This window comes from Astatotilapia calliptera, chromosome 8 (genome assembly GCF_900246225.1).
Source record: "Astatotilapia calliptera chromosome 8, fAstCal1.2, whole genome shotgun sequence".
Taxonomy (NCBI): Eukaryota; Metazoa; Chordata; class Actinopteri; order Cichliformes; family Cichlidae; genus Astatotilapia; species Astatotilapia calliptera.
Window position 1 is genome coordinate 24,960,168 of NC_039309.1, and position 25,197 is coordinate 24,985,364.

General features: G+C 41.0%; 1 protein-coding gene across 7 annotated transcripts in view; it reads left to right on the forward strand.

Moving 5' to 3' along the window:
* The window catches only part of ryr2a (ryanodine receptor 2a (cardiac)), a 301,573-nt gene that overhangs the window by 270,379 nt on the left and 5,997 nt on the right, over positions 1-25,197 (forward strand). For all 7 annotated transcript variants that reach the window (XM_026177557.1, XM_026177561.1, XM_026177558.1 and 4 more), the window contains 10 exons: positions 171-321; positions 449-535; positions 2,448-2,714; positions 3,445-3,575; positions 7,447-7,489; positions 7,743-7,876; positions 16,390-16,450; positions 18,268-18,414; positions 18,526-18,660; positions 23,674-23,830. In XM_026177557.1, the coding sequence (XP_026033342.1) occupies positions 171-321; positions 449-535; positions 2,448-2,714; positions 3,445-3,575; positions 7,447-7,489; positions 7,743-7,876; positions 16,390-16,450; positions 18,268-18,414; positions 18,526-18,660; positions 23,674-23,830 (1,313 nt within the window). The remainder of the gene's footprint in view (positions 1-170; positions 322-448; positions 536-2,447; positions 2,715-3,444; positions 3,576-7,446; positions 7,490-7,742; positions 7,877-16,389; positions 16,451-18,267; positions 18,415-18,525; positions 18,661-23,673; positions 23,831-25,197) is intronic.

Consider the following 25,197-nt stretch of genomic DNA (forward strand, 5'->3'; position numbering starts at 1 on the left):
AACCGGTCCGTGGCGCAAAAAAGATTGGGGACCGCTGCTTTATAGTGTATAACAAGCATTAGTCCATTCATTTTAAACTCCAAAAACCTAAAAAGACAGTAAACGAATAAAACCACAGTGAAACAGTAATGTCATTTTAAAAATATCTGTGTGTTGGCTTATGTTTTCAGAAGTGATGATGTAGAGAAACAAGAGAAACAGTCAAAGAACGAGACGATGAAACCAAAAATGAGGAGGCATCACACCTCAAAGTCTGACGAACCTGATGTTCAGGAGTCAGCTTTCTTAAAGAAGATCATTGCCTACCAGAGGAAACTGCTGGTATGGACAGCTTATTCTTTTTCTTTGTCTTCTTCTTATCATTATTATTATTCTTATTATTATACAACATCTCAATCCATAGCTTTAAAAAACACTTTTTTTGCTCATCTTTTGGTTTCTCCTACAGAACTACTTCGCCAGAAACTTTTACAACATGAGGATGTTGGCTCTGTTTGTTGCCTTTGCAATAAACTTTATCCTTCTGTTCTATAAGGTAACAGTACCAAGGATGTTCTTGTGATTACATTCTGCACATCTTCTTCTACAGAGTGTGGTGCTGCATGCAATGGTTTCAAATTAAACAGTGCAATTATTGAAGGCACATGATACAAGGGATTTTACTGCTTATGGACACTTGAAAATTTTTTTTGTTTTATGGGCCTTTGCAGTGGAAAGTCTTACGCTTGCCTGAGTTAGAGTAGGAGTGAGTGCATGTTTTAAAGAGCACTAATACACTCATTGTACTTCTCATTAATGAGTGTTCTTCTATTTGCGCTGAGTAAAATGAGAAAGTTGTTTGTTGTTGTTTATCCTGCAGTCTCAGTAGGGAAAACAGTGGTTGGAAACCATAGGAAGAACAAAATCATTGTAACCATTTACAATGAACTTACCAATTTATTGCCTCTGCAGTGAATTCTTTAAAGAAGAGACCAGGTCTGCAACCAGTTTCACTCTTCAAAGTGACTTTGCTACATCGACATGGCGGATAAAAAGGCAGTGAGATGGAGTGTGCCAGCTAGCAGTTTGGGATTTAATGGTTCTTGTTATTGAGGTTAGGCTAACTGATGATTCTGAATTGCACACACATGTGAATGTGAGTGCGAATGGTTGTCGCTCTATATGTGGTAGCTCTGTGATAGACTGGTGAACTGTCCAAGGTGTACCCTGCCTCTTTCCCTATGAATTCAATTCAATTCAATTTTATTTATATAGCGCCAAATCACAACAAAAGTCGCCTCAAGGTGCTTCATAGGTACAGAGAAAAACCCAACAGTCATATGACCGCCTATGAGCAAGCACGTTGGCAACAGTGGGAAGGAAAAACTCCCTTTTAACAGGAAGAAACCTCCGGCAGAACCAGACTCAGCGAGGGGCGGGGCCATCTGCTGTGATTGGTTGGGGTGAGAGAACGAAGACAGGATAAAGACATGCTGTGGAAGAGAGACAGAGGTTAATAACAGATATGATTCAATGCAGAGAGGTCTGTTAACACATAGTGAGTGAGAAAGGTGACTGGAAAGGAAAAACTCAAAGCATCATGGGAATCCCCAGCAGCCTACGTCTATTGCAGCATAACTAAGGGAGGATTCAGGGTCACCTGGTCCAGCCCTAACTATATGCTTTAGCAAAAAGGAAAGTTTGAAGCCTAATCTTGAAAGTAGAGATAGTGTCTGTCTCCTGAATCCAAACTGGAAGCTGGTTCCACAGAAGAGGGGCCTGAAAACTGAAGGCTCTGCCTCCCATTCTACTTTTAAATACTCTAGGAACAACAAGTAGGCCTGCAGAGCGAGAGCGACGTGTAGGCTCCAGCCTTTTCAAGGGAAATCCAAGGGTTAGGAAAAAAAGTTTCATTGCTGTGCTAGATTACGAATAAGGACAAAACTGGTACAAACTTGTGCAAATGCAAATCACAAATCATTTAATATTCTGTTAATAATTAGTATGCCAGTACTACATTGTATGTTGCTTCAGAAGACTCAGACTCAGTCTTTGCTGTGTTTATAGCTTGGTTTAGAATCTTTAGTATAGAGCAGGGGTGGGCAACTCCAGGCCTCGAGGGCCGGTGTCCTGCAGGTTTTAGATGTCACGGTGGGTCAGCACACCTGAATCAAAGGATTAGTTCATTACCAGGCCTCTGGAGAGCTTCAAGACATGCTGAGGAGGTCATTTAGCCATTTAAATCAGCTGTAATGGATCCAAGGACACATCTAAAACCTGCAGGACATTGGCCCTCGAGGTCTGGAGTTGCCCACCCCTGCTATAGAGCCTGAAGTTGGGGTTCAGAACAAATCAGTCATAAAAATTAAAACTAAATTTTGGACTAATAGCTGATACTGATGTTATTTTACTTTGTTTTCTTATTGTTTTATTTGCTTACATAACTAGACTAAAATTTTCCCTTCCAGGTTTCTACATCCTCATCAGTGACTGAGGAGAGGGAAGTTGTGCACACCAGCCATTCAGAGAGCAGCATTCAGTGGGATCCACTAGGTGGGGCAACTGTGGATGCAAAGGAAGAGGTGATGGATCAGACCAGCATGCCCCAGAAGCCTGTCACCGTTCGTTTTGTCCTGGAAGAGAGCAGTGGCTACATGGAGCCCATGTTACGGATCCTTGCTGTCCTGCACACGGTCATCTCCTTCTTCTGCATCATTGGATACTACTGTCTTAAGGTAGGATATTCACTGTGACATACAACAGAAATGAGTGCAAAATGTTAGAATCCGCAATGTAGTATTTGCCATTAACAACCACAGAGTTTGTTATTAAATCTTACGCCAGTCGGTCAAATTTGTGCAATGCCACACAACAAAGCTTTGGAAAGGTCTACGGGTAATCTACATTAAATTTATGGACAAAGATGTAGTCTGGTCATTTCAATAAAGGTCAATCCATTCTACCAAGATCAATGCAAATTATTAAATCACAAATGAGCAGACCTCTTGAGCAAGTTAACATAGTAGTAGTAACATACTTACTAAACTAATAGAGCAAGTACTCAGGCTTTACACCTGTGCATCTTTTTGGAAACAAAATGGCATGAGGCAGCTTTAGATGAATCGGTATGTTTGAAATAAAGGAATCCTGTGTCCCATCAGAGATTTATTCAGAAGGACTGCTTCATTACAATCAAGTCTGTCCTGTAAATCTGAAATACAGTAGGTAAAACAGTCAACCTGTAGGAGAACAGGACACATTATTTACCATCAGTTCACTTTAAATCTGTCTGAAGTTTTAATTATGGTCAAATCTCTGTGTAGAAATGTGAAACTGGACAAACTGACATGTATTTCAATATAAGGACAGTTACTAAGAGTTAAGAGTTTCAATCATTTACAGTTAGTCTTAAGTCTAGAACCCATTGACATCTGCATTTCTCCACTTTTTGTGTGCATTATATAGGTGCCACTGGTGATCTTTAAACGTGAAAAGGAGGTCGCTAGGAAGCTGGAATTTGATGGCCTTTATATAACAGAGCAGCCATCAGAAGATGACATCAAAGGACAGTGGGACAGACTGGTAATCAACACACAGTAAGTAGACCTCTGTCCCTACACGAGAGTGTGCATGTGTATATCAAATTGTTGTTTGTTATACAGACTATTTTCATTCACGAAAACAAGTGACTGCTGCATCTATAAAGAAATAGAAGATATAATTTGTAGACAGCCTATTAACCCTCAACCTTCTGCCATTTTTAACATACATCCAGTGGTGATTGGGGTCAGTGGGCACCCTGAGAATAATTTACTGCAAGAAATAAATATAATAGCATAATAATAATATTAATAATAATATTAGCAACCCATATTTATAGTCAATGAATTAATAGTCATTATTTAATCTCATCTAAAAAAAAGACTTTTATTATGTTTGCAAAGTTGCAATTAAATTGCATATTTTGGAAACAAAAATCAATACTTTTCTTTAATGCAACTTGCAGCTTTTATCCCAAATATACTCCATGTTATTCACAGCTTGTTTACCATAATTTGATTCTGATATCACCTAGTTTTCATTAAATTTAATCAAACGTTATTTGTGTTGTATTTATATATGAACCCAATTAGAGTAATTTTACCCCAGTATAAAATATTGGAAGTAAGCACAAAACCAATGAGGCCAAAGATCTAATCCTGCCAGTGTTTCCTGCATCAATCAGAATCAGTTACAACCCTTGCAGAGACCAACAATGCAATGTGAATCAACTCTCACCATGATTGTGCTGGAAATGACCAAAAACAATTACAGTTAAAAACACACTGTAAGCAGTTATAGCACGCAGTTTTCCTCATGCTTTGCTCAGGGAATGCTGGCATGTAATAGGAAGAGCAAACAGTTGCTACCTTCCTGTCTGTGTTTTCGTACTAAACTAAATCCCTTTTCAAGTAGATTTTCCAGTCAAACATTTGAGAGTCACATTAGTAAGTTTTCCTCAGTGACTGGACTAGGGCTTGGAAGGTTGCAACATCAGCTCTCCTTTTCATGTGTAACATGACCAGAGCTTCAGTCAGTCTCAGGTAGATTTGGCGACATCTGCAATGTTCTGATAACTTCCAGTCTTTAAAGTTTCTCATCCAGATCATGAATGCCATGATGGCCTCTGAGTTGTTATTCTTTAAAATGACGTAGTACAGTATACCTCTCTTTATACCGTGTGATACGTAGTATTCATGGCAGACAGTAACTGAATAAATTATTACGCTTATTACACCTGCATAGTTTGGGTGCTTTTGACTGAGGTCATTTCTATTTTTTTTAAAAAGCACCTTTCAAAGTGGAAACAATGATGTGGCATAATTAAGAACAAATTGATTGATAAAGTCATAGAAAATGAAATGCTTAAAAAAACAAACAAGAAATCACTTATAAGTTATGACAGAAAATTATACCTCTGAGGGCTGCGTCCTACCCAGTTGGTAGGATGGGGGTTAAGCACAGGTGCAGGCTGATTCTGTTAGAGGTTCAACCGATTTTCAACTGAATTATAGTTTTGAATTATCTTTCTTGTTGATCAGTTAGCATATAATTTTTGTTGGGGGAATAACCTGCACCCAACCTGGGTAAGGGACCAGACAAAGAGTGATTCAAAAACCCATGTGCAAACCACAGTTTGTCTATAACAAACACCATGTTCAAACACAAGTGTGTCCATATGTGCACGTGGCACCAGGATTCCTAGAACACAAGTTGATGATTGATTATGTAATCGTATCATCGGATCTGTGGACTCATGTTCTGGATACTCAGGTGAAGAGAGGTGTTGAGCTGTCAACTGATCATCACTTGGTAGTAAGTTCGATCAGGTGTCAGGCGAAGATGCTGAACATATCTGGGGCGCTTAAATGTAAAGTGAGGCTGCACTGGGGACACCTAGTCTGCAAGTACTTCAACTGCCACTTCCAGCAGACCTTTTACAGCATTTTGGGGGAGACTGGGGACATGGAGTCCGAATGGACCATGTTCAGGACCTCAATTGCTGAAGTCGCTCCACTAAACTGCAGCGGCAAGGGTGTTAGTGCCTGTGGTTGGTGCAATGTCATGGTGTTAACCCCTGAACCAGATAGTGGACACCGGAGGTGAAAGAAAGCATCAGGCTGAAGAAGAAGTCCCCTCGGGTTTGGTTAGCCTGTGGGACTTCTGAGGCAGCCAATAGGTACCAACAGCGAATGCGGCTCAGGCATTTGCAGAAGCAAAAACTTGGCGTGGGAGGAGTTCGGAGAGGCCATGCCGCAAATGACTTTCAGACTGCCTCGAAGAGATCCAGGCAAACCATCAGGCGACTCAGGAGGGGAAAGCGGTGCTCTACCTGCACTGTAGTGGGATTAAGGAGGTCCTGGAAGTATTCCTTCCACCGCCCAACAATATCCTCAGTCGAAGTCAGCAGCGCTGCACCTAATAGTGCAGGTGCAGCGCTGCTGACTTCCAAAGAAGCAGAGTCTGGGGACAAAGGGGACGACTCGTCCATCACCGGGGGTGAGGTCACAGAGGAAGTCAAGTGTTAAGTGTGCTCCAACTATAGGGGGATCACACTCCTCAGCCTCCCTGGTAAAGTCTATGCCGGGGTGAGGATAGAAGAGTCCATCCATTAGTCGATCCTTGGATACAGGAGGAACAATGTGATTTTCATCCTGGTGGCAGAATACTGGAAAAGCTCTTAACCTCTAAAGGATACTTGAGGGTGGATGGGAGTTTGCCTAACCAGTCTACATGTTTTTTGTGGACTTGGAGAAGGCCTTCAACCATCACCATCAGACTCATTCCCAGTGAGTGTTGGACTCCACCAGGGCTGCCCTTTGTCACTGATTCTATCCATAATTTTTATGGACAGAACTTCTAGGCATACCCAAGTGGTGGAAGGGTTCCACTTCCTCAGAATATTGTCTCTGCTTTTTGCAGATGATGTGGTTCAGTTGGCTTCATCAGGTGGTGGCTAGCAGCTCACAATGGAGCAGTTCACAACCAAATATGACGCGTCAGGAATTAGAATCAGCACCTCCAAGTCTGAGGCCATGGTGCTCAGCCGGAAAAGGCAGGAGTGCCCACTCTGGTTCTGGGACGAGTTTCTGCCCCATGTTAAGGAGTAACTCGGTGTCTTGTTCACGAGTGAGGGGAGAGGGGAGCAGGAGATCAACAGACTGCGACTCCAGTGATGCGGATGCTGTACCGGTCTGTTGTGGTGAAGAAAGAACTGAGCGTAAATGCGAAAGAGAGAGTAACTGTTAGGTTTATATTGTGGATTGTCATTTATGCTTAGAAATATATAACAATATATTCTTAGAAGTATAAAATTGTTTGTAGATTGATAGAGGTTTGATCCTTAGTAGTCTGTAACGACTCTGTGTGCCTTTCAGAGTGTTCTGGCATACACACACATCTTAAGGTCATGAGAGAGGTCACACCTTCTCTTAGTGATTTATGGTGTAGGAGGACACCTACTCTGTGTCTGGTTAAGTATAAGAGCCCTTTGTTTAGGTGGACCGCAGCGCTCCTAGCACCAGCTTGGGGAGTCTTCACAGGAACACACACACACACACACACACACACACACACACACACACACACACACACACACACACACACACACACACACACACACACTATGCACAGACTGGTACTCTTTGTTCACATGTATACCTATGTAAGATGTCATATGTTAATGAACCTATGCATATTGATGTAACCACAATAAAAGGAGCGCTACAGGGAACCTGGCTGAGAGGCCGACGGAGGTCAAGTGGGCAGAACAACACTCGACTTCAGTCGGGCCTCCCTCGTGCACGAGTAACACAAAGAACTTTGGTGACTTGCGTCTTGATTTTGCTGTTGTAGTAGAATTGTCTCGTTCCAGCAGTGGGTCTGTGCCAGACAGACCCATCAGTAACTTTGTCCTTTGACTTTCAGATCTTTCCCCAATAACTACTGGGATAAATTTGTGAAGAGAAAGGTAAGTTTTGTTTTGTTTTGTTTTACTGGATAAAAATATTTTAAAAATGTTTTCCTAAATTCCAAATTGAACTTGTACAACTGGCAAGTCTTTGAGGACACTGGTTGTACTGGGTAGCTCATTTTCTTAAACTACAGTCCTGCCACATTGGTGTGATCTTTCCCTGTGTAGTTTAAGGTTTTCTAGATAGAATACTGTTTTGGGAAATGAAAACGTAGAAAGCATCTGTTTAAGAAGTCCTGCTCTTTCTCAGGTGATGGATAAATATGGGGAGTTTTATGGCCATGACCGAATCAGTGAGCTGCTGGGACTGGACAAAGCTGCTCTGGACTTCAGTGATGCTCACAAAAAGAGAAAACCCAGGAAAGACAGTTCGCTTGCTGCAGTGTGAGTAGTCTGTGTGTAGTGTGCAAGTAATAGAGTTTATGTGTGAGAGAGAGAGATGTTATGGGGAAGAAAAGTCTGACTACAGGAACAATGTCAGTGTGGGGGCACTGCCGTCTTATTAGGATAGTTCCAATCTGATGACAGGATAGCTCAGCGGATTTGTCCCTGAAACTGCAGAAGAGGCACAAGCTCATTTGTTTTAAATTTTTTTTACACATCATGACAATGTTAAATAGTTCATTTAAACTGTTTATAGCACTGTGATGATTGTGATCTGTCTACTTAATGTCAGTTCTTTTACTAGCCGAATGAGCAAAATTGAATTTTGCATACCTTCAGGGTTAGTTGTTGATAAGAGATGCTAATGCAATCACCGCTAGCTTATTAAGCTTAATAGTAGGTGCGGCTAATGTTTATAATAATATCTTTCTATGTAACGAGTAGTGACATTATTACTTGGCTACCCAAATAATGAAATTATTTGTTCATGAGTGTGTTGTTGGAGACGTGTTGTTCGCAAACGAGACTCCTGCTTAGCCCTGCTGAGAATCCATGCAGGCAGGGGCGGGACATTGTTTTGATGGGCACAACATGCGGCCAATCACATAGAAAGGCTAGGATCATGCATTTATGTGAAAGAAAGGTGGGGGCAGACATTCTGATGACAGGAAGTTGGAAAAAAGTGAAGACAAAAATAACAAAAAAGGAATAGCGTTTGCCGGCATTTCGATTATATTATGTTTTTTGACAACACTGAATAAAAAAATGACTTCCTAACACACCATTCATAATTGCTAAATGTCGTAAGAGCCAGTTCGTCAAAGGGAGTGAAACAAAAGCTGAATAAAATTTACACAGCTCAGCAGATAACTTTGTCTTCGCCCTGCAAAATGACTGGAGAATATCCAGCCATGAGTTTGTTCCCCGAAGCTTAAGCGCACTCAAGTTATCCTTTAGGTCAGTAAGCCAAAACACACCAGCTCAACATTTTCACCTCCAAATGTCTTTGGAGCTTACTAAAAATCTTCACTTAAAACCCAATTTGTTTCAAGAAGGAACACTTCCTGGATTCAACCCACTTCTATTTGCAAGGTATACGTACAGGGTTAAATAACAAAACAATCCAAGGCACTCCCTTTTCAAGGTTCAAGGTTCAAGGTTCTTTATTTTGTCACATGCATAGTTATACAAGTATAACACACAGTGAAATGTAGCCTGACACGGTCCTCGACATGTGCAAAAATTGTGTGTGTGTGTGTGTGTGGGGGGGGGGGGTGTAGAGGAAGAACATTTTATATATATATATATATATATATATATATATATATATATATATATATACATACAGTATATACACTGGGTGAATGTGCAGTAGTAGCAGCAAGCAGGTGAATTCTGTACATTAATATGAATAGACATCTGACATCTGAAAGTAAAATTAAACTACCATCATTTTCACTGTAAGATCCAGGCATAAATCCCATTAAGATCCTTTGGGATGACTGTAGGTATCTTGTTCACTCTCCAAAACCCTCAAATATGGCTGAATTAAAACAACTGTGCAAAGAAAAGGGAGCAAAAATTCCTCCACGGCGATATGAAAGACACAATAAGCAATAAGCAAATGCCTGGTTGCAATTTTTGCTGCTGGTTGAACAACTAATAAAAGTTTAGGGGCAGTTACTTTTTCACACAGGATTTGGGCAGATTTTTTTCTCTTAATAAATGAGATCATCATTTAAAAACTGCATTTTGTTTTTGCTCAGGTTGTCTTTGTCTAATGTTAAACTTTGTTTGATGACCTAAAACATGCAAAGGTGACAAATATGGAAAAAAAAAAGCATCAGGAAGTGAGCAAATTTCAAAAGTACTGTACAAAGAATTAAAACATGTAATATGGCTGAAAGCAACACAGCAGTATGAGTATGTGTGAAAGGAGACACTGCAGAGTAATATAGTATTAGAAGTGTGTAAGCACTTTGGTCAGTAAGATTGGAAGATAGCTACTAAATTAAAAGTCTAGCTCATTTGAAGCCTGGAAAAATGCCAATTGTCAGATCATCAATATTGCAACTCTATCATTAAGACAGGGATTATGATGGATTTTATTCAAGTATTTGATTAAATTAATTATTACGAGTTTTCCTTTCCACTGCAGCTTTGGTGTTTAATAATTCATGAGCAAGCAAAAACAAATGTAAACAAAATGTAAAACATAGGCTTAGACTACGTGCATATTTGATATAAGGTCAAAAAGTACAAATAGGTGTCCATTTAAGGATCATATGTTAATGTGAGGGGCGATTGTGGCTCAAGAGTTGGGAGTTCGGAAGGTTGCCGGTTCGAGCCCTGGCTCCGACAGTCTCGGTCGTTGTGTCCTTGGGCAAGACGTTTCACCCGTTGCCTACTGGTGTTGGCCAGAGGGGCCCGGTGGCGCAAGTGTTCGGCAGCCTCGCCTCTGTCAGTGCGCCCCAGGGTGGCTGTGGCTACAATGTAGCTGCCATCACCAGTGTGTGGATGTGTGTGTGACTGGATGCGTAAAGCGCTTTGGGGTCCTTAGGGACTAGTAAAGCACTATACAAATACAGGCCACTTACCATTTACCAATGTTTAAATAACTTAATAAATTAATTCAATTCAATTTTATTTATATAGCGCCAAATCACAACAAAAGTCGCCTCAAGGCGCTTCATAGGTACAGAGAAAAACCAACAATCATATGACCCCCTATGAGCAAGCACTTTGGCGACAGTGGGAAGGAAAAACTCCCTTTTAACAGGAAGAAACCTCCAGCAGAACCAGGCTCAGGGAGGGGCGGGGCCATCTGCTGTGATTGGTTGGGGTAAGAGAAGGAAGACAGGATAAAGACATGCTGTAGAAGAGAGACAGAGGTTAATAACAGATATGATTCGATGCAGAGAGGTCTGTTAATACATAGTGAGTGAGAAAGGTGACTGGAAAGGAAAAACTCAATGCATCATGGGAATCCCCCGGCAGCCTACGTCTATTGCAGCATAACTAAGGGAGGTGGGGCCAGGTTTCACAATGAACACACCCGAAACTCTGGCTGATTGGGACCCACGCCCAGTTTCACACCTTGGCTCAGGCGATTAGAGGATCATCAGGGGGTCCTTTTGTCCCTCTGTGGGGGGAAACTCCCACTAGGTTTATATCTGGGACTCTCCACCATTTGACCTTAGAACTGAAGAAGCTTCTCGGATGAGAGGTGAAACGTCTTCAAGCAACTTAAAGAAGTCCAGACGCTTTTCTTTGCAAGCTCCTTTGACTACGATGACCTGGATGACTGAGAACCTTCACAGACATAACTAAGGGAGGATTCAGGGTCACCTGGTCCAGCCCTAACTATATGCTTTAGCAAAAAGGAAAGTTTGAAGCCTAATCTTGAAAGTAGAGATAGTGTCTGTCTCCTGAATCCAAACTGGAAGCTGGTTCCACAGAAGAGGGGCCTGAAAACTGAAGGCTCTGCCTCCCATTCTACTTTTAAATACTCTAGGAACAACAAGTAGGCCTGCAGAGCGAGAGCCAAGTGCTCTAATAGGGTGATATGGTACTACAAGGTCATTAAGATAAGATGGGGCCTGATTATTTAAGACCTTGTATGTGAGGAGCAGGATTTTGAATTCAATTCTGGATTTAACAGGAAGCCAATGAAGGGAAGCCAAAACAGGAGAAATCTGCTCTCTCTTTCTAGTCCCTGTCAGGACTCTTGCTGCAGCATTTTTGATTAGCTGAAGGCTTTTCAGTGAGTTTTTAGGACCTGATAATAATGAATTACAGTCGTCCAGCCTGGAAGTAATAAATGCATGAACTAGTTTTTCAGCGTCACTCTGAGACAGGATATTTCTAATACAGCCAACAGGGGGAAAAAATGATCAAAAATGGGTTTGTTTTAGAATCTTTGTTTCTTTTTTTGATGCTCATCAGGGAAAGACAAAAGATCCCTCAGAGAGATGTTCCACAAATGGCGGCGCTATTTTCTGGATAACTGATTAGTTAGTACATAGTGATTTTATAACTGCTGGTCTCTAATCTGGAGCACAACCTGCTCCAGAACAGGTTAGATTCATAGCATAAGTCACCATTGCAAGTTGCATTATGTTGGATATTATGAACTTTCTTTGCTCACGTAAATATTAGGGGTGCGACGATACACAAAATTCACGGTTCGGTTCGATACTTTGGTGTCACGGTTCGATATTTTTTCGATACAAAAAAAAATGTTCATGCCTTTTTAATTTGTCATTTATTAAAATTATAAATATATATTTTAACTCAAAAGTACAGTTTTTAAATTTAACCCTAACCCTTGTGCGCGTTTTTTATTTTGACAGCGAATGCGCACCTGCGGACCACTTATGTGCACCCCTGGTTATTTAGCTCGTCATATTGCAGCCACAGAAATTCTTTTGTCCATGAAACCATAAAGCTGCACTTTCTTTTTGCCTTATAGTCTGATTTGTCATAACTTCTCCGTTTTGTGGTAAGCTTTTCTTTGGCTGTCACTTCTTCACCCTGACCTGTCTTATTTGGCTCAGCAGAACTGAAATATAAATCCTGCTGCTTTTACACACGCACTCACATAAGCTCAGCGATTCTCTGCGCGATCAACCTCTCACATGTTTAAGCTGCGGGAGATTTCACTTGTCATGTTTGCATAGTAAGCTAACGATTGATAAGACGATGTCAGAGGAATTGGTGCGCAAATTATCATCACTCACCAATCATGTGCTAACGGCTGTCTAAATGACTTGGGTAAAGTTTGTAGCATGCTTGTTGTTTTTGTCTGCTTCCACTTGTCTTTGCACTAGGATGATGTCGGTGTAAATGTGCAGTCATATTCATTGTGTTCCCACTAGTGCTTTCAGGTTAATCTCGTTGAAATGACCTTAACGCCACAACACGGCAAATCTCCGTTAACGAGCTACCCCTGATCGCCCTGTGCGTGGGGCTGGATGGCCAACACGTTAACGATCTAACTGCGCTAACACACTAGCTCCCACCCATGTAATTGAGCATTGCGTGGCACATCCAACATACTGTTTTACTTTAGTCCATGACTCGCTTACCTTCAGGGTCATACGTCACATGAAAACCAAAATAATTCCAAACGCCAGATCTGAATGAGGGTGGGGGAGGTCCATGTTGCAAGGAGAGCTTAACTTCTGTCTCGCTAGCTTGCCCTGCGCTCTTCCTTCTGACGATGCTGTCTGTGTTGAGTGCTCAGTGGATCTGCGTTCGACAGTGCAGCCTGCACTGTCGAACGCAGATTCACTGAGCGCTCAACACAGACAGCATCGTCAGAAGGAAAGTTGATAAAATAAATTACAAATTTTGTATTGTTCGATACATATGCGTACCGAACCGAAAGCACTGTATCGAACGGTTCAATATCGATGCGAATATCGATATTAGTAACTCTTATTTGGCACATAATGATTCCTATGAGTGTCACCTACTTCAAAAGGGTAGTTACACTCATCCCCCCTCCCTTTTCAAACACCTTCGATGCCTGTCTGACATGTCTTCCCAATGTGATGTTTGTGTAAAGTTTGGTCAGAGGGTTCCTTTGTAAGTGCGCATGTGACATTAGCGTACTGCCTGCTGTAACCTATAATTTCCTTTAGGATCAATAAAGTATTTCTGATTCTTATTCTGATTAGAGGATGGTGATAAATTGGTGATTCAAATCTATAAAGAACATAAAAATATAACAGTAAAATGCAACATTTTTACAAACCAGGAGATTAATGCTGCAGAAAATGGTTAATACTTAGCACACCAAGTGTTAAAATAAACATTTAATTTAAAGTTAATTATTTTTTGGTCAAACTTTTAGGTCAAATTACCTTAACTCCCGAACCACTGGCACAATTGAAAAATTCAAATGGTTCCTGAAAGCATCAACTCTTTTTCAGTAAGGCTCAGGGCCAGGCAGGCGCCACATCCAAATTTTGGCAAATAACAAAGAAAACAAAAGAGCAAAAAGCAAAAACAAAACTATAAAAACATGGCTGTGTGTGTGTCTTCTGTAGGGCTCCATCACACTCACTAACTCTCTCTTCTCTCAACCAACCTCCAACCGTCTTTTTGGGGTTGCTGCAACACTGTGCCAGGGATTACTGTAATGACCCTAAAATCCCTGACAAGCACAGAGTCACTGTTTTCAGGAACCATTGAAAGTCTTTCATTTGAAATGGTTCAGGACTTATGGGAGTTACAGATGTTGAAAATGTTGCAAAACACCTGTCTGAGGCTAGTGACAGGTTAGGCTGATTATTTCATTGTGAAGGGCACTGTTGGCACTGCTGTTTATTTCAAATCAAATCAAATCAAATCACTTTTATTGTCACATCACATGTGCAGGTACATTGGTACAGCACATGTGAGTGAAATTCTTGTGTGCGAGCTTCACAAGCAACAGAGTTGTGCAAAATACAAGAATGTAAACAAGCAAAATACAAGAATGGCTACATCTGAAACTAATAAATATATGTACAATATATAATAGTGTATGCATTTCTGGATGTGTATACTAAATATTTTTCTACGTGTGTGTGTGTGTGTGTGTGTGTGTGAGTGTGTACACAGATTTTACAAATTAAATAGAGTAAACAATAAATAGAATATATAAAATAAATAAAATAAAATATACAGAGTTGAGACATGTGCAAAACAGTGGCGTTACTGTACAGTGTGGAGTGCATAATGTTAAAGTTCCAGTAGTGAAGCTAAGGTGTCTATGACGTGTTCAGCAGTCTGATGGCCTGGTGGAAGAAGCTGTCTCTCAGTCTGCTGGTACGGGACCGGATGCTGCAGAACCTCCTTCCTGATGGAAGCAGTCTGAACAGTTTATGGCTGGGGTGACTGGAGTCCTTGATGATCCTCCCCGCTTTCCTCAGGCACCGCTTCCTGTAGATGTCTTGGAGGGAGGGAAGCTCACCTCCAATTATCTGTTCAGAGCACCGCACTACTCGCTGGAGAGCTTTGCAGTTGTAGGCGGTGCTGTTGCCATACCAGGTGGTGATGCATCCAGTGAGGATGCTCTCAATGGCACAGTGATAGAAGGTCCTGAGGATGCGGGGGCTCATGCCGAATCTTTTCAGTCTCCTGAGAAAGAAGAGGCGCTGCTGCGCCTTCTTCACTGTTTTGTTTGTGTGTACTGACCACGTAAGATCCTCAGCCAGGTGTACGCCAAGGAACCGGAAGCTGCTCACTCTCTCCACAGCAGCGCCGTTGATGGTGATGGGGGTGTGTACTTCTCTGCACCTCCGGAAGTCCACTATCAACTCCTTTGTCTTTGCGACGTTGAGGGTGAGATGGTTGTCTTGACACCAGTGGGTCAGGGCGCTGACCTCCTCCCTGTAAGCCGTCTCATCACTGTTGGTGATAAGACCCACCACTGTAGTGTCGTCCGCAAACTTCACAACTTCACATTTCTAAGGCACAGTAGCATATTAGAGCTCTGAAATTTTAAATAGATCTAATTAAACATTTAAGTCTACTGTCCCACAACATAATAAGATGTGAAAATCAATTTAGTCTGTCAGCAGATCAAAGTAAAATTATTTTCATTGACTTTCCGTGCCAGTTACACACTCCCCTTCTTATCCCAAATAAGCACACCCTCCAAGCAGCAACTATCACACACATACCAGTCATAGAAAAAAAGTGTGTTTCAGTGTTAAATTTTGTGCAATTTGCCGTAAATTGTCTACCACAAACCTTAGTAGAGTTTAAGTTTTGGTAGAAGAGTCAAGCTGTGCTCATTAGTCTAGCATAGAAATTTTTTAAATTTCTTTTTAATTATTAGATCAGATTATTTTATTTCTATTTTTTGTAACTCCATTTAAAAATGCAGTTTGCCAGTTAGGTAATCGAATAATGATCAGTTACAGCTGACTTACAGGCCAGTCACCTGTCAGTCAAAGTGGCCATGCCCTTACCTTCCATCACTGTCCAAATGACCCACCATACAGTTGTTATGAAATTTAAAACTGTACTGTACAGGGCAGGTTCTAGGTGTGCATTTTAATGGTATTTAGTGGAGGATTTTAAATTGTAAACTGTTGGTTACATAGCGATTTTCTACTCTACTTCAGCATTTAAAGCTCACGTAGAGCTCAAACTTCAGAGAAGAACACAAAGGAGATTTCCTGCATCTGTCAGTCTGGCTGACAGTGACTTTAATAAAGTCATGGTTCCATGGGGTCATCCTCTATGGGGGATTTGGATTAATAAGAAATTTTCTGCAACAAAGAATAGCAGGTACAATCATGTAAACAGAACTGCAGTATTGTTTATCTGAACACTGAACAAGACATGATCCTGTCACATTTACATAAGTTTTCAAAGTGGTTATACCAGGTAAAGGCGCTAAGATATCTTCAGTTCTCATAACAGAGAGCCCCTTTCATTTAAACCATTTCTGTTCACGTTTTCATCAAAACATGAAACATGTAAAAAGACTTTGTTTCTTCTCACTGTGTTCACAGGTTGAACTCTGTTGATGTCAAGTACCAGATCTGGAAGCTGGGGGTTGTGTTCACAGACAATGTAAGCAATCAGAATCACTCAGGACAGCGATGTGTGGCTCCATCATGTGGATTCCCTACAGAAGTTCTTAACTCTTTTGTCTTTTTTGTTTATATCAGAGTAATTTCACAGGGACATTTTTAGTTTACCTCAACTTTTTTTCTAGTTCCTGTTTAAAATGTTTTAAAGTTGCTTATGGCATTTAACATCAATAGCAGTAACGGCATCATATGACCTGTTGTATCGGCCCATAACATTATAAGATAAAATTCTGGTTATTGTGTCTGGCAATTATGTCATATAAAAATATTGGGATAAATATGAAGCATTTGGCTCATCGTTTATAAAGCAGTGCTCCTACATTAATACATATTAGTATCTAATAAATTGATTTTTTAATTCAGGGAGTTACTAGTTTCATAGTTTGTCATTTTGTTTGACCTCATCAAAAGTGAGTCAAATGTATGCCTTACTGAAAAACCAGTAGTGTTTTCTTCACAGACATGTCTTGAAGTGACTTCCATGGTGCAGATATTATACTGTACTGGGTAGCACTTTATAATAATGTCACACTATTAAGCCTTACTGAGGTAATAGTAAGGTATTAGCAAGTCATATCATTACTTCTTCTTACTATGCCATTTCTAAATATAAATGTAATGGGGTGGCTGTAGCTCAGGAGGTAAAGCAGGTCATCTACTGACTATCCCCGGCTCCCTCAGTCTGCAAGCCAAATATCCTTGGGCAAGATACTAAACTCCAAATTGCTCTCCAATGCATCTATCGGAGTATGAATGTGTGAGTGTTAGATAGGAAGCACTTAAAAGTGTAGAAAAAGGTGCTTGTGTGGGTATGAATGGGTGAAAGTGGCATGTTGTATGAAGTGCTTTGAGCGCTCCAGGACAGTAGAACACCGCTACATAAGAATCAGTCCATTTACCATGACAGATGGTAAACATCTGCACACTGGCAGGGGCCCTGGTTGAGATTCATCTTTAGTTCCTGAAGGCTTTGGAAGACTGCCATGGCTGTCACATCTCTGCAGAATATCTAGGCTTAGCCAGAGGGTGGAGGGTCTCCACTTTGGTGGCCTCAGGATTTAATCTTTTGTGGTGCTTTTTCCGGATGATGTGGTTCGTTGTGGTGTTGGTGTCATCAGGTGGTGACCTCGAGTTTGCACTGCAATAGTTTGCTACAGAGTGTGAAGCAAACCAAATCTGAGATCATGGATCTCAGCTGGAAAAGGTGGAGTGCCTACTCCACCTAAAGGACAGATTACTGTCCCAAGTGGAGGAGTATTTCGGGGTCTCGTTCAGGAGTGGAACACAAGATGGACGGACGAATTGGGGCAGCATCCACAGTGATGTGGATAGTGTACCAATCTGTTGTGGTGAAACTGTCACTTCATTGGTCATTCTATGTTCCTACCATCACTTATCGTTACGAGTTCTAGGTAGTAACATAAAGAGTGAGGTTGCTAATATAAGTGGCAGAAATTAGTTTCCTAATTAGTTTCCTCTTTCTGAAGAGCGAGTGGGCTCTCACTTAGAGAGAGAGTGAGGTCATCCGAGAGGGACTCGGATTAGAGCTGCCGCTCCTCCACATTGAAGGTGTATAAATGTAAATGTAGCTGCTAACTGAGCAATGATCATGATGTGTCATCCACATCTGTGTCAAGAGTCATTAATCTATTGTCTGGTAATTATCATTTGAAATGTTTTATGATGCTTTTATTTGATTTATTAGCTACACAATCAGCAGCCTGGATGTTACCTAATATTGTAAACCAGCGGCTCATTTACACTCATTGACTGAATTTCCATCTTCCGTCCTTGTAGTCCTTCCTGTATCTGGCCTGGTATATGACCATGTCCATTCTGGGTCACTATAACAACTTCTTCTTTGCTGCCCATCTACTGGACATTGCCATGGGTTTTAAGACACTGCGTACCATTCTCTCCTCAGTCACACACAATGGCAAACAGGTGAGAACACTATATGAATATTATAAAATTAAACATTTGTCAATATTGAGTGAAGCTTGTGATATTTGCCCTTGTTTGCATCACAGCAGTCTTTTCTTGCCCCTTCTCCAGCTAGTGCTAACTGTTGGCCTATTAGCAGTGGTGGTGTACCTCTACACAGTAGTGGCCTTCAACTTTTTCAGGAAGTTCTACAACAAGAGTGAAGATGGAGAACTGCCAGATATGAAGTGTGATGACATGCTGACAGTGAGTATGACATGTATTAGACTGTAGTGAACCGGAATAATAGTGCTGGGCAGATGATCAAAACGACAGATAATTTGCATCACAGCATGTGTTAAGAATCAGTCAGTTTCACAAAACAAGTTATCTAAAATGAAAGAACAGGGCTATAGAGTCGGCCTTAAAATGGAAACATTACATATATAAATACTAACTTACACCATGGAGCCCTGCTCTCAGAATCGGTCCTAGATTTAACACTGTCTGTGAAACTGGATTTAATAAAAAATTGTTTAAATTGAAAGGTTTTAGAACATGTTTAGCACCATCCTGTGCCTGTTCAGAGCAGGATGTCATTAGGTTGGATGCACTTACATTAGTTTATGCTAATTTCCTAGTTTATAACTAGTGACAGAACAGTTAATTTGCTGGAAAACAAGGTGACTAAAACTAAAAGTCAGTTTGAGGGGGTCCTGTTTGTATGGGCCCTTCAGTTTGATGAGCCAGAATATAAAGAAACTCAAAAAGAGATGAGAAACAAAGTAACTGACCTCTATCAGTCTGTCTGTCATCTAGTATCATCTGTCAATCTGTCGTCTATCATAGAAGGTTACAAAGCCATGTCTAAGGCTTTTTGGGATTCCAGTGAATAATAATAACTTTATTTATGAACAAGTGAGTCTTCAGCTTAGCTTTAAAAACCTCCACAGAGCATGCCTGCCTAATCCCACAAAAATGGGGCACAAAAAGAAAAAGCACGTTCCCCGATAGTTTTTTTTTCTGGCTCTAGGAACTTTTAAAAGGCCAGAATCCTGGGATCGGAGAGCACGGATGGAACATAAGGGTGCAAGAGATCAGAGAGGTATGAAGGTGCCAAACCATAAAGCCTTTTAGGTGAGCAGCAGGACTTTAACATCTGCTCGAACCTGACAAGGTAGCTGATGAAGGGATTTCAGTACAGGGGTAATGTGCTCAAATTTTCCAGTTTTAGTTCAAATGCGAGCAGCTGCATTTTGCACCATCTGTAAACCTCTAAAACTTTTCTTTGGTAGCCCAGAAAGGAGACCGTTACAATAATCGATACATGAAGACAGAACCTCTGCAGTGTCGCTTGATAAAACTTGTCTGATTCTGGCTATGTTCCTTAAATGATAAAAGGCGGTCTTTGTTATCTCTTTTACATGAGACTCGAAAGAAAGCACCATGTCGAACCACACGGCCAAGTTTTTAACCTTGTCCCTGCAATTTATGACATAGTCATCAATTTTCAAGATGAAATTTTGGGACAATATTGAAATTTTTGTGGTCCAATGACCATCAACTCTGTCTTATCAATATTAAGAAGCAGGAAATTATCCGGTAACCAGCCCCTAATTGCAGATAGACACGATTCTAATTTAGACACTTCAGCACAATTTCCAATGGTTAAAGGAACATAAAGCTGCAGGTCATCAGTGTAACAATAGAAGGTTACATTAAAAGAACGTAAAAGAAGACCAAGACGCAGCAGATACAGAGAAAACACCAATGGTCCAAGTACGGAGCCCTGAGGGACCCCATTGTCATGAATCGCTGTGTGGCAGGCAAGCAGGAGTGGTGGACCCAAAATGCAGAACTCAGACACGGAAGTGAAACTTAAGGCGCAGCTTTATTGCTGGGAAAAACCTCGTACAAACTAAACTCACCAAAAGAAAACCAAAAGTCAGAACAGAGGAACCAAGGACTGAAACACTGGAAAGAAACACTAAACTGGAGCAGGAGACCAAACACTAGGAACATAGAAGCAGAACACACAGCAAGTTGAGGGTACGACGCGACACTGACACAGAGAAACACAGGGCTTAAATACACAGATGGCAGTAATCAAGGGATGAGAGACAGGAGGGGAATACACCTGGGAGAAATCACAGCTGACGAGACAGGGGAAACGTAAACTGAGCACACTCACATACGACACAAACCTTCACAATAAAACAGGAAACTCAGACACATGGAACCAGACAAGACATTGAACTAAACAGACAGATTCACAAACAGATGGGGTGACACCATAGACAGAGACAGACTCAAAGGCAGACCAAATATAACACACAGAACTCAAACAATAATAATCATCATCATCATAAACTAGAAAATGATAACTAAAAGCGCTGGGTCACCGACCCAGGACCATGACACCCATGCCTCACTGCACAGGTCTCGGAGAGATCATTTTTCAAGCTAACAGTCTGAGATCTCCCAGACAGGTAGGATCTCAGCCATGATAAAACATTTCCTATAACTCCAATAAAATCCATGGTCCACAGTGTCAAACGCAGCGCTTAGATCCAACAGTAATAAAACTGAAGTTCGATCATTGTCTGCATTTACCAGCAGATCATTTACCACTTTGACTAAAGCTGTTTCTGTGGAGAGATTTGGTCTAAACGCAGACTGAAATGCTTCAAACAGATTGTTAGTTGACAGACGCTCAGTGAGCTGCTTAAAAACAACTTTTTCAAAGACCTTAGACAAAAAAGACAGATGTGAGATGGGTTTGTAGTTTGCAACCATGTCAACGTCCAGTCCAGGCTTTTTCAAGATTGGCACGACCACAGCTGATTTAAAACAGACAGGGAAGACTCCGGTCATCAATGAAGTATTTAAAACGAAACAGAATGTAGGGTCCTAATACTGACCACAGTTCCTTTATAACCCAGGCTGGTAGAGGATCCAAAGAACAGGTTGTACATCGAGCTGCTTTTACAACCTTAGTTAATCCAGACAGAGAAATAACCTTGAAGTCAGAGAACAGTTTATCAGCACCAACAGGCAAAGCAGCTGAGTAGTCTGACGAACTGCTCGAGGAGGGAGTGATCTGATTTCTAAGTGTTTCAGCCCTGTCTCTGAGAAACATAAGAAAGTCATGAGCTGTCAAATTTGAACAGGAGAGTTGACTTACTCTCTGTAAGTTGCGACACTGTGTTGAATAAAAGTTTTGAGATATGTTCATGGCTCATGATGAGATTTGAGAAATAATTTGCTTTCGCTGCAGACATCGAACATTGAAAAAAAGACAATGGGTCTTTCCGAGCCTGGAGAAATCAAGTCTGGAAGATCGCCAGCGACGCTCTGCTTTTCTACAATTTCTTCTCAAATTCGAGAGCTCCTCATTTAGCCAGGGCATAGGGTTCCTTTTTTTCACATTTTAACTTCTTTACAATAGCAACAGAGTCCAATAGTTCAAGAAGTGCGTTATTAAAATTCACAGTCAAAATGTCCACACATAACTCTGGGAAAAATGGGGTCCAACACATCAGGCAAATGTAATTTAACTCCAAGCAATGCTTCGTGGCTAATATGATGAGATGATCTGAGGGGCAGTTTCCCCTCTCAGAAGCTGGAAATTTAGCAATTCAAATATCAAATAAAATTACTGAATGGTCTAAAATAGGTAAAACACAATTTTCAGTCACTGATACATTCAGTCCATAACACAAGGTCTAGGGTGTGGCCCTTACGTGTTGGCCCAGACACAAATTGTGTGAAGTTTAGGGAATCAATTACATTCAAGAAATCCTTGACCAGGGGTTTATCCTCACAACGTAGATGTACATTAAAGTCCCCCACTATAAGGATCCTTTCATAGTAAGCGATAAAACATGTCAAGAAGTCTGAAAATTCCGAAATGAACAAGTCATTATATTTAGGTGGACGATAGATGACTATAATTAGAACCACGGGACAGCTTAAAGTCAGGAGATGGGTGAGAGCCATTACTCATAAATGAAAGAAACATAGAACACCTGTGAAGCTTCTCAGGATGACTCAAATACTTTTTTGTACCCAAAGCTAATACTGGGATGTCTGGTATGCACTGCTGCAGTTCACTTTCTTGGCTGTGGGAAGTTGCTCCCATCAAGTTTGTCTCACTAAAACTTCATTTTTTGCTGTCTGTAAAGAGCACACACTTCCATTTATGGACAGAGAGCTTTGAGTCAGTAGTTTTAGTCTCGGCAGTGTTACCCTCAGGCAGTAAGAAGATTACTTATTTTGTCCGCTTCTTTTTCAGGCATCTATTACGTTTTTGGGAATAGCAACAGTGCAAGTAATATAAATAATTCTATGTTACTAACCTGAGCCTTTACTGTGATTTAAGCTCAATTTAAGACTGTCTTTGGGGGTTACCTTATTTGGCTCCAGGAAGTCTGTCCAAAATTGGTGAGCTGGATAAGGGCATTTGGAGTATCAGAATCAGCTGATATACCAGTTTCATGATAGCAGTGCCTACCTACCTTACCTATGCAGCACAAGCTTCCATTGTTTAGCCAGTTTAAAAGAGACAACTTTGTGACATAGTAAAGTCTAACCAAAGATGTGGCCATGAAACAGAAATGGAACAATTATGATGAATTTAAATGTTGGAAGTGTAAGCCATTACCTATACATAAGCACCTGTGTCATTAATGCAGGTCAGTGTGAGTCGGGGTGAAAGATAAGTGTATCGCAAAGCCAAACATTAGACCATCTTGTCAGTGATGAGAGACATGCCAAGTACAAACAGACTCAGCTTAGATGAGAATGTTTTCTGCTGCTAAGCCATCTGAAAGAAATACTATATAAGGGCTCTATGGTATTTTCTGAGGGTAGAAGGAAGCCTTCTGTCACCCGGAAATTTCAGGACACACAAACACACACTAATCCCCTATAGTCAGCCACCCATTGCATTCCATAGAGCTCTTTTGTCTCCTATTAGGGGCTAAGTGTTGCAGCTCTGCCTGTCTGTAGTTCAAGAAGGTGACAGCCGCTTAGTAGGATGGTGAGATGCACTAATGAATGGCACTGCCCTAGCAAGATTGGTCTCCTTCCTTACAATAAGGCTTATAGTAGCAAAAAATGGTCAGATGGTGCGTTCCATGTGAAAGCAGAAGTCGGAATTTCCTGCTGTTCAAGCTGTTTGTGACAGTCATGGTTCTGCCCATTAAAAACCCAATGCAAAAGATTTGACCTCTGTTACCCCTGTACCCCCCTTCCTGTGTATCTCTCTCTGTTCCTCAGTGTTACATGTTCCACATGTATGTGGGAGTGCGAGCAGGTGGAGGAATTGGTGACCAGATCGAGGATCCAGCTGGTGATGAGTACGAAATCTACCGGATCATCTTTGACATCACTTTCTTCTTCTTTGTCATTGTAATCCTCCTGGCTATCATCCAGGGTGAGGCATCCTACACATACATGCACACAAACAGTTTAATGGAAACACAAGCAGTTAATTAGGCAACTATTAGCCAAATGAATACATTTTAATATTGTAAAGTAGAGTAAACACCACAGGAAGTGGTGATTCAAATGTATAATTATTTTGAGAGCAATCATTTCTGGTTCTGTTTGGTTTCCAATATTTTGGTTGTTCTGTTTATTTCAAATTGACTAGACTAAATAATCGCGATGTCTCTCCAAAGTGGAGTACACTTGAACACCACCTTAAACAGTTTCCTGCTTGTAAATTCAGATAAAACTGAGCTTATTGTACTTGGCCTTAAAAACTTCAATGAAACATAGTGCCTAACCAGATACGAACTCTGGGGAAAGGATATGTGCATACTAAACAAAATATAGGACTGCTTTCTTTGCACAACATCTCTAAAACTAGAAATATTCTGTCACAGAGTGACGCTGAAAAACTATTTCGTGCATTTATTACTTCTAGGCTGGACTATTCATTATTGTCAGGATGTCCTAAAAACTCCCTGAAAAGCCTTCAGTTAATCCACAATGCTGCAGCAAGAGTCCTGACAGGAACTAGATATATTGTATTTCTCCCATACTAACGTCTCTTCATTGGCTCCCTGTTAAGTTCAGAACTGAATTTAAAATCCTCCTCTTCCCATAAAAAAACGTAAACATTACTTATTATTAAACTCTGCCTATCTTCCACAGTGTGCCTTTTATCTACAATAATACAAAAAAACAAGCGCAAACCCCAACAATCATATGACCCTCCTACGAGGAACCACTCTGGGAAGGAAAAACTCCCTTTTAACAGAAGGACACCTCCAGCAGAACCAGGCTCAGGGAGGGCGGCCATCTGCCACGATTGGGCTGGGGGAAGGAAGGCAGGACAAAGACGTGCTTTGAAAGAGAGCCAGAGATTAAAAGTAACTAATAATTAAATGCAGAGCGGTGTACAAACACAAAGTGAGAGAAAAAGGTCACTAAAGAAGAAACAGTGCAACACGGTAACTAAGGGAGGTTCAGGGTCACCTGGTCCAGCAATAACTATATGCTTTATCAAACAGGAAAGTTTGAAGCCTAATCTTAAAAGTAGAGATAGTGTCTGTCTCCTGAATCCAAACTGGAAGCTGGTTCCACAGAAGAGGGTGTACTGTACTGTAAACTCTCAATCAGAACACCTAAGATGGGTTTAGATGGGTCTTCTTGCATGAAAGTGAACTAAAATATACCACCAAGGCAACGAACCAGTGGCGGAAGAAGAAGCAGCACGTTAGTTGTGCTGCCTTCCATGGAGTGGCCGAGCCAGTCTGCAGAGCTCAGTCCAATAGAAAATTGATTGATTGATTG